This window comes from Panicum virgatum, chromosome 5K (genome assembly GCF_016808335.1).
Source record: "Panicum virgatum strain AP13 chromosome 5K, P.virgatum_v5, whole genome shotgun sequence".
Lineage (NCBI taxonomy): Eukaryota > Viridiplantae > Streptophyta > Magnoliopsida > Poales > Poaceae > Panicum > Panicum virgatum.
The window spans coordinates 10,451,595-10,465,409 of record NC_053140.1 but is presented as its reverse complement, the minus strand read 5'-3'; the positions used below and the strand labels follow the sequence as shown (position 1 = coordinate 10,465,409).

At 46.3% G+C, this 13,815-nt stretch overlaps 1 protein-coding gene across 1 annotated transcript; it reads right to left on the bottom strand.

The window, feature by feature from the left end:
- Positions 1 to 2,840: 2,840 nt before the first annotated feature.
- On the bottom strand, positions 2,841 to 12,407 carry LOC120710501 (phosphoenolpyruvate carboxylase 4). Its single transcript, XM_039996173.1, has 20 exons — positions 12,104 to 12,407; positions 11,738 to 11,901; positions 9,379 to 9,493; positions 9,219 to 9,296; positions 8,981 to 9,049; positions 8,812 to 8,890; positions 8,651 to 8,727; positions 8,464 to 8,559; positions 8,196 to 8,337; positions 7,822 to 7,950; positions 7,476 to 7,537; positions 6,912 to 7,136; positions 6,210 to 6,335; positions 5,682 to 5,783; positions 5,438 to 5,584; positions 4,751 to 4,849; positions 4,392 to 4,480; positions 4,140 to 4,266; positions 3,847 to 4,053; positions 2,841 to 3,770 (listed from the first exon to the last, which is right to left on the bottom strand). Exons 1-20 carry the CDS (start codon positions 12,257 to 12,259, stop codon positions 2,946 to 2,948), a joined length of 3,114 nt encoding a protein of 1,037 aa, XP_039852107.1. The 5' UTR covers positions 12,260 to 12,407; the 3' UTR covers positions 2,841 to 2,945.
- Positions 12,408 to 13,815: the final 1,408 nt, after the last annotated feature.

Here is a 13,815-nt window from a genome sequence, read left to right as displayed (position 1 = left end):
ACGGCAAACATTTTGCCGAGTGCTTTTCTGGGCCCACGGCAAAATAAAGTATGATGCTCGGAACCCGTTGAAAAGGGCGTTTGCCGTGTGCCGTAACAGCGTGGCACACGCAAACAAGCGGCTATTTGCCGTGTGCCAAGCCCCTGGCATAAGGCAAACAATGGCACCTTTGCCGTGTGCCAGGGCAATGCACACGGCAAAAAATGGCACCTTTGTCGTGTGCCCTGGCCCTGGCACACACAAAGGTGCCTTTCAGGCTGTTTTTTTTATTAATGGCGTATATATGACCTCAATCAAATATACAATGCATATACAGTTCATATATACGTCGATACAAATCCAGATAATATTCGATACAAATCCATACAATACTCGAATAAAATCCATACAATAGTTGATACAAATCCATACAATAGTCGATACAATTCCATACAACAGTCGATACAATACCACAGTCCAAATGCAGAGGTGCATATAGTCGATACAGTAGTCCATACACTAGTCGAAGTGCAATCCAAAGCTCATGCTACTGACGGGGCAGACGGCGGCGGCGGCGGCGGCACCGACCACGGCGAAGGCTGCGAGTAGCGCTGCGCGAAATCCATCCACACTGCTGCATACAGTACCAAATGCAGAGTTGCATACAGTTCCTGCAAATCCATACAATAATTGATACAAATCCATACAATAGTCGATACAACTCCATACAACAGTCGATACAATACCACAGTCCAAATGCAGAGTTGCATACAGTTCCTGCAACACCCGCTTTGCCTTGCTCGCAAAGCACCTGCCTTCCCGGTCCGGTCTATCGATGGCTTGGATGTAGTGCTCCCAAGCCGACGCCGGCTGAAGACGGTCGTCAATCTCGATGCATCCAGGGTAGTGGTCCTTGCAAAACAGGCCCAAAATGCCATTGGGGATGCGTTTTGTGAACACCTGGAATGACGATTACAAAGTTCCTGCCAAAAATATTTGTGTAAAATTGGAATTGAAATATATAAGTAAGAAACGTAATGAAATAGGGTAAAGTTACTTACCTTTTACCGTCCGGCCGAATAATCGGCCGTTGCTCGAGCGGTATAGGTCGGTTCGGGAGACGAGCGGGGCCTCGCATCACAACGGCAGGTATGTCTCCTGCCACCCCTCCCTAGTCGTCGTCCTCCTCACTAGAGGCCTCCTCCTCCTGCTCCTGCTCCTGGTCCTGGTCCTCCTCGTCCTCCTGGTCCTCCTCCTGCTGCTGCTGCGGCGGCTCCTCCTCGTCCTCAGGGGAGGGTGACCTTGCGCGAGGCCCCCTCGTCCTCCTGCTGCTCCTGCCGCTTCTCCTCGTCATCCGTGACGTGCCGGCGTTCTCATTTGTTGGAGGCACCGACGAACTTGCCTCACCCCTCCTCCTCGTCCTCCCTCCAACCGTCTGGGAGGACTCACCAGTCCCAACAACTCTGCGCAGCACGACTTCCAACAACTGCATCATACCTCCGCCGCACCCCACCATCTTTGATCTATCACCTGAAATTAAAAGGGGCAAACCAATCAAAATAATAATTAGAAATTAATTAATGCAAGTAGTAAAAAAATAAACATAATCCGAACATGTATTACAAATTAATTGTTGCAAGTAGTAAAAAACAAACATAAATAGAACAAGTGAAAAACTGATATAATTGTTGCAAATACGGATCTTACATGTAGTAGAAATACTCTTCAAGATCGGGATTAGCTGGATCGTAAGTCTCATCATCGCTATCACGTCCATCGATATCATCAACGGCGTGCTCCAAAGGAGGAACGCTTTCATCATCACTGTCATTGTCTAAACGTAATCGCTCAAGTAATTCCAAGTACTTCGCATTATGAACCTCATCCCCGGCATCTTCGTGAACAGAACTTTCATTGTCTACTTCTATTCCGATTGCTTCGGTTAAATCTATTTGGAAACTCCCTTATAGCCCATCTTCTTGAAAGAACTCTCCTGCATATGTGTTTGGGTCTATGTTGTAATCTTCATTGTTCGGGACAGGTAATTTACCGTGAGGGGACACCTTATACACAACATCCCAACCCTTGAGACGGTTGTCGGTTTGGCACGGGTATGACAGATAATAAACTTGTGTCGCCTGTTGAGCTACAACATACACATCGTCTCCTGGGTACACGGATGACCGCTGAATTTCGACTAGCCCAATATTCGGGGTACGTCTCACAATTTGAGGATCAAACCAATGACATTTGAATATGACAGGTTTCAGAGGTACGGACCCATGAAACGACAGTTCGTATATTTCTTTAAGTGTTCCGTAGTACTCGAGCCCTTCATCTCCTGGCGTGAAAACTCCGGTATTTGTTGTTCTTCGATTGGGCCGAATCTGCTCATGCTTTGTTGTATGAAAGCGATATCCATTCACGTCATAAGCTCCAAACGATTTGACCCTATAGGCACAGCCATTGGCAACCTGCCGCAACTCGGCACTCATCGACGCATCGTTTTGTGCCTGCAAGTTCGTCATATTATTCGCACGTACGAGCAACTTGTAATGCCATATACTACAAACGAGCTAAATTGGACATTACCTTCTGTTTGAACCAAGAAATGAAATCAGGACTTCCATTTCCCGCGCCCTATCTAAGTAGGGTCTCAGTTTCATGGAGGCTAGGCGCTCTTGATCGACGCCAGAATTGCATATGAAATTCTATATACAAAAGACGAACCATGTCGCTGTTCAGCTCGACAGGAAAAACCCAGTGGTCTCGGTGACACGAAGCCAAGGCCAACCATCTGGGAAGCAGGACAGCAGGAGGAAGGCCACGTCAACATCGTAGATTCGGATGAACAGCAAAAATTTAAATTTTGACTTGGGTTCATTATCATTTCTAACAAAACTGAAGCTGTGATCCTCGATCCTGGAAAGCTTTATACGCGGCCAAGCAAGCAGGAGGCGGCGGCGTCAGCCGGTGTTGCGCATGCCGGCGGCGATGCCGTTGATGGTGATGAGCAGCGCGTCGCGGAGCCTGCGGTTGTCGTCGTCTTGGCGGAGCCTGCGGAGCACCTCCACCTGCAGCATGTTGATGGGGTTGAGGTAGGCGAGGCGGCTCTCGATGAGCCGCCGCAGGCTCCGGTTGTGCGCCGTCAGCTTGCTGTGCCCGCTCACCGCCAGCACGCACCGCTCCGTGCGCGCCAGCTCCCGCCGCAGCTCGCCGCCCAACGCGCGCCGCTCCCGCGCCACCAGCATCTCCTCGTAGTGCGCCGCCATGGGCGCGTCCGCCTTGGCCGTCACCATCTCGATCAGGTCCACCGTGCTCTGGAAGAAGGGCCACTCCGCGTACATGGCGCGGAGCTCCCCGCCGCGGCCCCGGTCCAGCGCGTCCTGCAGCCCCGCCCCGACGCCCAGCCACGCCGGCAGCACCAGCCGCGTCTGCGTCCACGCGAACACCCAGGGGATGGCGCGCAGGCTCGCGATGCCCCCCGCCGGCTTCCGCTTCGCCGGCCGGCTGCCGATGTTGAGGAACCCCAGCTCCGCCTGAGGCGTCGCCTCCTGGAAGTAGGTGATGAACTCTGGGTCCTCGTACACCGTGCGCCGGTAGTGCGCGCAGCTCACCCGGGAGATGTCGTCCATCAGGTTCCGCCAGCTGGGGTCGCGCGGCGGCTGCGGCGGCCGCAGCGTCGCCAGCAGCACCGCCGTCGTGTAGATCTCCAGCTGCCGGACGGCGGTCTGCGGCAGCCCGAACTTGGCCTGCACCATCTCGCCTTGCTCCGTCGACCGGAGCGTGCCCTGACGATTCCAATTTGTCAGGGACGACGACACGAGAACACATGCCAAGACTTGATGCACGGCACGGGCCACTCACCATTACTGAGCCCGGCGGCTGCGACTGGATGGCCAGGTACGTCGGCCCGCCGCCGCGGCCGATGCTGCCGCCGCGGCCGTGGAAGAGCGTCACCTTGATCCCGAACTCGTTGCACGCGGCGACCACGTCTTCCTGAGCCTTGTACAGCTCCCATGCGGCCGTGAAGCGCCCGGCGTCCTTGCCGGAGTCCGAGTATCCCACCATGACCTGCAATCATGCATCGACAAGTTCAGAAGTTTCAGACAAAAAATCGGAATGATCCAGTTGCCAGCATTCCGTTTCTTGTGTACTACCTCCTGGTGGCCGTTGTGGTTCCTGATGATGTGCTCCCTGTACCAGTCGATGGATAGCAGCTTCCTGATTGCTGCGCCGGCTTCTTGCAAATCTTTCACGGTCTCGAACAAGGGAACGACCCTTAACCTGTTCACCAAGAAACAATCGCAGAGTAATCAAACTGTAAATAAGATGATGGCCTCAGCAAGTCAATATTAAATCACTAGACTGTACAAATTCGCATGGAAATCAATCAAGATCATCATGCTTACGTTCCACCAGGACATGGCCTTCCTAGGTCCCCGCTAACTGTTAGTCTTGCATCCTTCTGCAACAGCTCAACAGCGAGGACATCACTTGCCTGCAAGGGAAAGTGTAAACGAATGCTAAGTTAAAGTTGTTAAACCATATTGAACACCGATCATTCTAAGCAGTGCAAACTGCTGAACATGTATGATTTGTCCTGGTTTACGACATAAGGGTGTTATAAGCATGGCATGGACGCAATGTACTGCAATTTTACTCCACTAGATGGGTGCAGGAATGAGAAGTCAAGTATAAAACATTGACTGCACACTATTCAGACTTTATTTATCTATTCTTGCATTGTAGAGATGGTGTCTCTTCATACATTTGAGGCCATTGAGATCACATATGCTCCAAGTGAGTCGCTCCCTAATTCTGCAGCAACTTTGAAGGTGTCCAGAACTTCTTTCACATCAGCAGCAACCTGTACAAAAGAAAATGGATGCAAATGTAGGTGAATTAGTATAGACTTTCTCCCTTTTCTTCTTCTTCTTTAACAAGCATGCAGTTTAGACAGACATAAACTTGTGATACCAAAATTAAAGACATAAACTTGTGATACCAAAATTAAAAACAATGGATATTTATATTTAAATCCATTGTTATTATATCCAGGGAAAATCCATTATTGTTATATCCAGGGATGTTAGTTCTGGTGTTATAATGTCACCAACACTTCACAGACCACTGCCTCTCTAAGTCTCTATCATCAGTTTAGCAGAACAGTAACTGATGGCATTGGGTCAACGTTAAATCAATCTCAGCAGCAGTAACTTCAATAGGGACCTACCCCAATCTCATCTTCAGAATGATATTCTAACATGATGTTGCAACATTACAATAAAGTGGAACTCAATTAAAATGACTTCAAACCATTAGTAAAAAACATCAAGCAGCAAATAACATGAAGAACTGAAGCAGTTTTATTCTGGAATGCAACCATTAACCTGGATAACATCTAAACAACATTTCATCTATAGGATCCGAAAAAGTTATTCAAGGACGTACTAACCTCTATGTTTGGAGGAACAAGAGGACGCTTCCCTTTAAGCTCTCTAGTCAAGAAATCCAACTTCTTTTCTTCATCCCACTCACTATAAACACCAAGATCCAAGTAAGATGTGACGGCATCAAGTGCTTCTGTGTGTCGACCAGATTCCTGCAGCAACGAACAACTTTGCCTAAGCTTTTATGAAATTGCCAATAGGAAAATTAGAAGCCGAGCAAGCAATAGCACTAGTTTTCATTATATGTACCTGGCGCACGTCGAGCTTCATTAGCACCATGCCAAAGGTTGCAACCCTTCGTATCAAATCTGCTAACCGGCCATCAGCAAGCACGCTAGATCCACATGATTCCTGCATCACATGATTCCTGTTTTATCAATGCAAGAGCAATTCTTATATTAAGAGTAAGGATCCTTTACCATTGCTGTTTCTCACAACTCAAGTCTTATTTTATCAATTTAACTGCAGATATGTTTTCTATTTTTTTACTGAAAGAAAGCTTCCCTTTCTTATTTCCATCCCCTCCATACATTTAATAAAAGCTGTCACGTGTACAGTTGTTGTAAGAAAAATGGAACACGTCTAGTATTAGGGCCATCCACACGACTGTTGGTGGTTATTCAGGAAAACATTAGCATGGACAAAAGAGACTTTAAAAGACGTCGTTAAGAATATTTGCGTCAAATTTTCCAGCACGGATACTTGTGACTGTAATTTTATGTAGCATCACATGACTAAACCGGCATTCTGCGACTGCAGTTATTCAAGAGGACTAACCAGTGATTGATGGCACAAGAGCAAGGGCTCCAAAAGTTGAGCTGATGTTTCACAATATTCTTCAGTGTCATAATCGCACGGTAAATCCTCAAGAAGAAGTTCGAGCCTTCTGCGTGTCTTCACCAGCTGACCACAGAAATTATGACGGGTCAACGGAAAAATCATGTAAAATATACCAATTTGGTCCTATATGTATACCTAGCACCATTGGTTTGGTTTAGTCTTAAATTGCCCCTTTGTATCAAATTTGAGTATAGAGCACTCTATTTGCTAAATATTTGGATTTGTTGTTTTTTATGGTACAGAAAATTTTCAAGACAAACGTAAGATCTGTCTGATAAAGTGATGATAAAAAGTCCTTATATTGATCCTATATTTTTTTGATGGGTTCATCCTATAAATGAAAAAGCCTTCAAAGATGAATCGCATTCATGGATTGCTTGTGGCGCTAAGGGCCTTGCAGCCCTAGACTTAGAGAGAGCATTTTAACTGTGTTAGCTGTGGTTTCTGTCTATGGTAAAGTCCTGCATCTTAGTTTGATTGTAATAGTCCTAGAAGTGCTGCAGCCCTACTCCCCTCTCTGATCCAAGGGGGGGAGTGGTTCCTGTATTTGGATCTTTTCTTCTTCTTAATACAAAGATACGTAGCTCTCCTGCGTATTCGAGAAAAAAATCCTATAAATGGAAAAAATACAATTCTGACCTTTTCTTTCACATTACCAAGGACAACCCTGTAAGGAGTAATTCCTGGTTTGTCTGATATGCTTGGCTCAAGTAGCTTACGGAAGCTACTTGATCGACCAATATGAGATTCTTTGAACAACTTCCTCAGTTGACCCCCGCTTGCAGTTCTACCTAGCTGTGATTGACGCCCAGTAGGAGATGACAATGGACTGTCTTCAAATTTTTCTGGCACATTAAGAGCTCCCTGGAAAACATGGGCCATGAACTAAACTTTTATTGTGTGAAAACAAATTTAGAGTTGCATTAAATATATCTGGACGGCAAGTGCTTGCTGCCTTGCTACAAGAAAAAAAAAACTCGATAAAATAGGAGCCAGAACATATTTTTCTATCTGGTGAGGTTTTCATATCTAATATGTGAATACTAAATTATGTGAGGCTAGGCAGCAACCTGCGCTAATGTGTATGCCTATTTCACCATATGTATCAGCATAAAGTTTGATGGATAGCTAATTTATTCCTCAATCAACTTCACATAAAGGTAAAGAACATTTTCAGAAGCCACAAAATTGACGTGTTCTTACTGGACGACTTCGGTTCCTTGGAAGATTTATGATCCTGAATTGGGATTCTCCATCACTGCATTCTGCATCAAAGGACAATTGCTCAAGGTTAGAAGTTGATGCAGAGATATAGAAATGCATTAGTAGATGCCACTGCAAAATTTATATGGTGGAGGAAACCCAGGTGGTATTAGAGATATGCATGATGTTAGATCCTAGCCTGTTATACAGGAGGTTTGTTAAATAAAGACTCTGATTGAACCAGGACATATGATGAATGGTGATATAATGGAATGTTATAAATAATTTGTCAAATATTGTCCACTTTATGCACATAAACATAAAGCTATCTGCTCCAGAAATATACCTGTACATGAAGGAAGATCAGCACCAGAAGGAAGTTGCGCAGGTAGTGCCAAGCTATGATGTAGTTTTGTGTTGTTTTGAGGTACTGTTTGGTTCCAGGTGTTGGCCTTTAGGTCCTCGGACGCTGACTCTGTATAGTTCACTCGAAAATATCAAAACAAATTATCCAATGAACTTTCTGTGAGACAACACAGCATGTATGGAATGTGCTGCAAAATCTCAAGCTCATTTCTATCCCACATATATGTTACCGTCTTAAACTAGTAACAAACTAACAATTCAATAGTTGTCTTGGCTGATGACAAGTAGCCAACTTCTAGCGGAACTGTACCTAGTCTAGATTTGATAATCAAGTACAGAACCCATGAAACTTACCTTTGAGCAAAATTTCATTAGCCAAGTTTGCAATCTTGTCACTGCATCTCTTGACAGACAGCTCAAAGCTGAGATTCTCCAATTCCCTGATGTATAAGTCAATTGCCATCCACCGGGACAACAACGAAACATCCCTAGTCACCTGTACCATAGAAATGACAAATTGTTTCAGTTCTGATTATATCAAAACTCAGAGAGGTGACAACTCCATCAAACCATTACAATAGTGCAAGATTAGTGAAAATGCACCAAGTCACTGATATCTTACTTTTGCTGTAACATTAGGATTCCCGTCCCGGTCACCACCCATCCAAGAACCAAACTTGATTGGTGTGGAGGTTAGCGGCAGTGTCCTTCCAGTGTGCTATGTGGAAAGTATGAAGAGGAAAGATTTAGAATTTCTTTTGGTGAACCAAATAGATGTTAAATTGAATAATGGCAATAATTGCATGTACCTTCTTTAGAGCACTGCTGACACGGCGAAGATAGTGCGGTACCGCTTTCCAAAGGGATTGCTCCACGATATGAAGACCTGCAGTGTCAGTAAAAACAATTATAGAATATACATAAACAGCATGAGTGACAAATCAGATATCAGAATGCCTAATTTCTGTACCAGCCCTTGCTTCATCAACTGGTGTAGGTTTATGGCGCCTCAACTCATCTGTCTGCCATATTGCTGTGATTTCCCTTACCTACATATCCAAGTTCTGGGGTTTAGAATAGATAAGAAAAGAGGAGAGTAAAAAAACTACTGTGCAAATTCTCTTAGTTCTGATGTATACCAGATCCTCAATTAGCGTTTCTTTATCCTCATGGCTAAGATCAGGGCGTGCATTGAACTCCAAAAGATGCTACAACACAGCTCCATCAGTAAGTGACAGCCAATGTAGTAAGATTTTCTTTTTTAAAAAGATAAACGAGTATAATTAGTGTTTAATATTCTATGAAACAGAACTCTGCAATCAACTAATGAAGGGAAATGGACGAAGAGTTGTAACAAACTATAGATGTTAAACTCACAGCTACTCTAAGGTGCTTGTATTGCAAAGTTCGCCGATTTATTTGTGTGGGGTGAGCTGTCAGAACAATTTCAACCTCCTGCAAAAAGAAAATGACCAAGAGTCAATTAGAAGGCCCGATGATGCATGGCATTCTTAAAAACTACAATGTAGAAATGTACCTGCTTGCAAACAGTGTCATATAGTTGTTCCGGAGGGACACCACTTTGAATCAGCTTGTCGAATATGTCGTCACATGATTTTGAGAGTTTTTCTACGTTCCGTGCTTTACGAACCCTGCATAAAGAATTGTAATATTGAGGAATATTGAGTACTCTATCCTGCTTGTGATGAGTGAATTGTCGACCGTGCGGTGTGATCGTGCGCTTGGTCTTTGGATTGCAGGTACACGGGCGTCGAGTGTCGACGGGGAGCTGCCGTGGAGGTGCTGTGGCCGATGGACCGTGCGGTGGACGGCGGTGAAGGGCAGCCGGGACCGGAGCTCGGACCGGGCGGCAGCTGTGGCGTCCACTCTTGGATCGAGGGCGCAAGCGGCGACGGAAGGCGGGTTTCTTGGTTTGCGCCACAAAACCAAGGAGGCGGACGGCGGTTGAAGACGCCAAGTCGTGGAGGCACGGGCGTCGGTCTCGGGACTGACGGAGGCGACGGGCGTCGACGGCGTCTAGGGCCTCGCTGCGGGCGAGGAGGTGACGGGCGTCGGCCGGCGTCTAGGGCCGTCAGAAGGCCGAGGCGGGAACGGCGTCTAGGGCCACGGCGTGGAGGCGGGAATCTTTCCGCGCGTGAGGTTTTGGCGGTTTTCTCAAAACCGGCCATCTACCCGGGTTTCGCGGACCCTTCAAAACCGCGGACTGGATCTTCATCAAGACGGCGGCATCGCGGAGAAGACTTCGTTTCGAAGAAAGAATCTCGGCCGTCGGATGAGATCATGTACAGGGGGTGCTGCAGGCCTACCGGTCTGACCGGTCCCTGGCACCGGTCTGACCGGTCTAACACACCGGTCTGACCGGTCCAGCGCACCGGTCTGACCGGTCCCGCGGGTATAAATACCCCTTCACTTGTGTTAGGTTAATTGCGGCTTTTGTATTCTGTTCGTGGACTCTCTGTTTCTCCAGGCCGCCGCCCCTGTGTTCTCCTCCCCCTGTTTCTCTCTTTTGAGTTGATTTTGTCCATGGATTGTTGAAACCTTGTAAGGGATTTGATTGGGAAAGGAGGCCCTATCCTCCTCGTGCCCTCTGGGCTTTTGATTCGATTCAATCACCTGGTTTTGTGCCTTGTGCAATGGATTTTCGATTTCGTTTTTGTCACACTTGATTGAGAGGAGGCCTCGAGTTCTTTGCTGTGATTTCCGTGCTCCCAACTCTGACCTAAACCCTCTGGAATCACTGGCGTGCTTGAATTCGAGTTCTTGAGTATTTGAGAAAACCCCAATCCCTTTTGATCTCCCCCATAATTCTCACGATTCGTTGATCTTTGGGACGAGATCTTTTGGGGATGTGCTCACGGGGTAGGGGCGAAGCAATCCCCCAAGTTTCACCGATTTTCGTGGTCGTTTGCTCGAGATTCAACGTTTGAATCAATTTTCTCGGGGGTTTTCTGGGTGCTACCGGTCAGACCGGTAGGCACGACCGGTTAGACCGGTCCAGCGCACCGGTCAGACCGGTCCAGCGCACCGGTCAGACCGGTCCAGCGCACCGGTCAGACCGGTCCAGCGCACCGGTCAGACCGGTCCAGGCAGATCAGTTCTGCAGTTTTCCAAATTCGCTTCCGATTTGCTTTGTGGTTTCGCTCGCTTGTTCGAGGTCTTTTGTGTTGGTTTAGCTTTTCCATAGCTATTCCAAATTTTGGCCAGAACGCTTGAGGGTTCGGGTGATTTTCGGGATATAGGCCGATGGTTTGAATTTCGGAAGAAATTTTGATCGGCTCCCATTCACCCCCCTCTGGTCGCCGGCTTCGGTCCCACAAATATGGGTGATCAATGCCCAATAATAACCAGTTCATAAAAAACTGTAAAGTTAGTTGATTTTCCAAACTAGGTAAAAATGTTCATTTGTCAAAAAAGTGCGCTAGTACCAAATGGGTAGGATATTATTGCTAGCCCGTATCATTCATGACAATTGTGACATCAATCCACGTAACATATTACCTCAGTAATTTTTTCTTAAGCACTGCTAAATCTGCCAAACTTATTTCGCGGCAGAAAATATTCCCGATGACAATCACAATAAATTCATAAGCAAGGGGGAGATGAGCCTTTCAGGTTGAGTGACTCGTACTGTAAATTAAGTCTGAAATTGGGTTCATTCAAAATGTTTGCACCAAAAATATTGCTTTCTGGGTAGTGGTAAAATAATGCACATGCCCATTCTCAAGTACCCTATTACAATGTAAACAGAATTTAATCTTGAACGAGAACGTAATTGGCACAGGGAACTGTACCAAGGCGGATCACAAATTCATAACCACATCGTGCAAATCAATAAATATACACTAGAACAGCGTCGAAATGCTAGCGAGACTTACCTGTGGTGGGTCTCCGCGATGCCCATGAGGTTGAGGTAGTGCGAGAAGGCCCGGGCGACGCAGAGCGCGTCCTCGAGGGGCATGGCGGCCAGGTCGGCCTCCAGCTGGCGCTCGACGACGGCCGCCGTGTCCTCCATCCCCGCCGCGCGCATGGAGACGGCGCTCTGGTCGATTGGACGCCGCCGATCGCGCGCCGACCGAGGGATTGTCAGATCATCAGTTAACTTTAACATACATCGAGCGCAGCGCGGTGCGAGTACGAGGGGTGATGAGATCGACCGATCGAATCGATAGATGTGACGGCAAACGGCCAAACGCAGTGCGTGGTCTACGGCGATGCGAGACGGCGGAGCGGATCGGAGGTACCTGCGCGAGGATGCGGTAGCGCTCGAGGATGTGGATGAAGCGGGGGCCGAGCTCGCGGAGGAGGACGTCGTGGAGGAGGGTGGCGAGGAGGCGGCAGTCATCCTCGAACGCCTGGAACGATATCCCCTCCGCGATGTCGTCCGTCGTGTCCAGCATCCTCCTGCCCCTTCTTCTTCTTCCTCCTCGAGATCGATCGACGGGTAAATGGATTGATCGAGAAGAGAGAGGGGGGACGTGAGATGGAATGGAACTCTGCGTGTGTGCGCGCGCGCGCGTGTGACGCGAGAGCGAGAGAGGCGATCTCAAAGAGGGGATAGGCGATGCACAGGTGGTGGAGGCTCGAGGAAAAACCGGAGGGCGCGGACAACTGAAATAGGAGAATAGTGTAGTACTATGACGCAGTGAGGCATCTCGTATTCATCAATTTTTTTATGGAAGAAGTGTATTTTTCATCCCTCAAGTATTGCAATATTCATCCCTTTTTATTCTTTTTTTTTGTGCAAATCAACACCTTAAGTAAATAATCGGTGCATTTATCATCCACCCCTTAGTTTAACAATCACTTGTCTGTCCCTACAGTAATTGGGCATATTAATTACTCGGGTAATAACTCTTCTACTGAGATTCGGCGTTATTTTGCTTTAATTCAAGATGATAAAGTAAGAGAGTTGTTCCATATTCATTGCATCATTCTTATCCACACCAGAATATTCTGGATTCTATAAGGAAATATACGATCTGATTAGAGTTGTCTTGCCATAAGATGACCTTGGAGCTCTTTTACTTGGATTGCCAAAAGCCTATATTTCTAACGTTAACATACATAATGTGAATGTTATAAAAACGTCCGAAGTGGGTCATCATGCATCATGATGCAATTTTCCTAGCTAAGCTTGAAACAATTAGATTTATGATAACGGAATTTGGAGTCTTATCTACGGAGAATGGTCTAGTAGTTTTGTCAGAAAAAAGCTCATATAGGTTGTTTATGAGAATATTATTGAGTAGAGCAAAAAAAATATTTAAGAAAAGAGCTTTTACAATGATTATAAAGTACCAATAAATACTTTTATCTTGAATTTTTTTTCTAACCGTTGATCTATGGAAAGTAATTATAAAAATTAAATTAAATTAAATTATTATTCGGTCCCACTTTTTGGTGCTTGGTCCCATGTTTTGGAAGTAACAGGTACTTTATCCTAGGTATTTCAGGTACTTTTTACCTTCACCACTGTTATATTTTATCAGATGGACGGCTCTTTTTTTCAATCATTGTAAAATTTCTCATAAGAAAATTCTTAAAATGGTATGGAGAAATTAGTTCCATGGTGCTTATACTTTATCAACTTTGATAGTGACATTGTATTGGTGAGCTCATTGCTATAAGATGAGGTATAGGATTGTAAGTATTATTACGGTAGTTTCGCTTGGATCTCCCTGAATCTCAACCGTAAACCATCAGTTAGCATAGTTAGCACTAGATTGTAAGTATTATTGCTCCAAACAATAGCCTCCTCCGGCACCATCCGATCACACTGCCACCACAGCGACCAACCAACGCAAGCTCGTCCGCGGCCGTCAACAGGAGCAAGAAGCCATGTCACACCTTTTTCTTTTTTGAGAAAAGAAGCAATGTCCCTCGAGCGGAGGAGCACGATACCCCGCCAAAAATGTGTCATGTGCCGGCCGTTTCGTGCCAAAAGTGTTTCTGG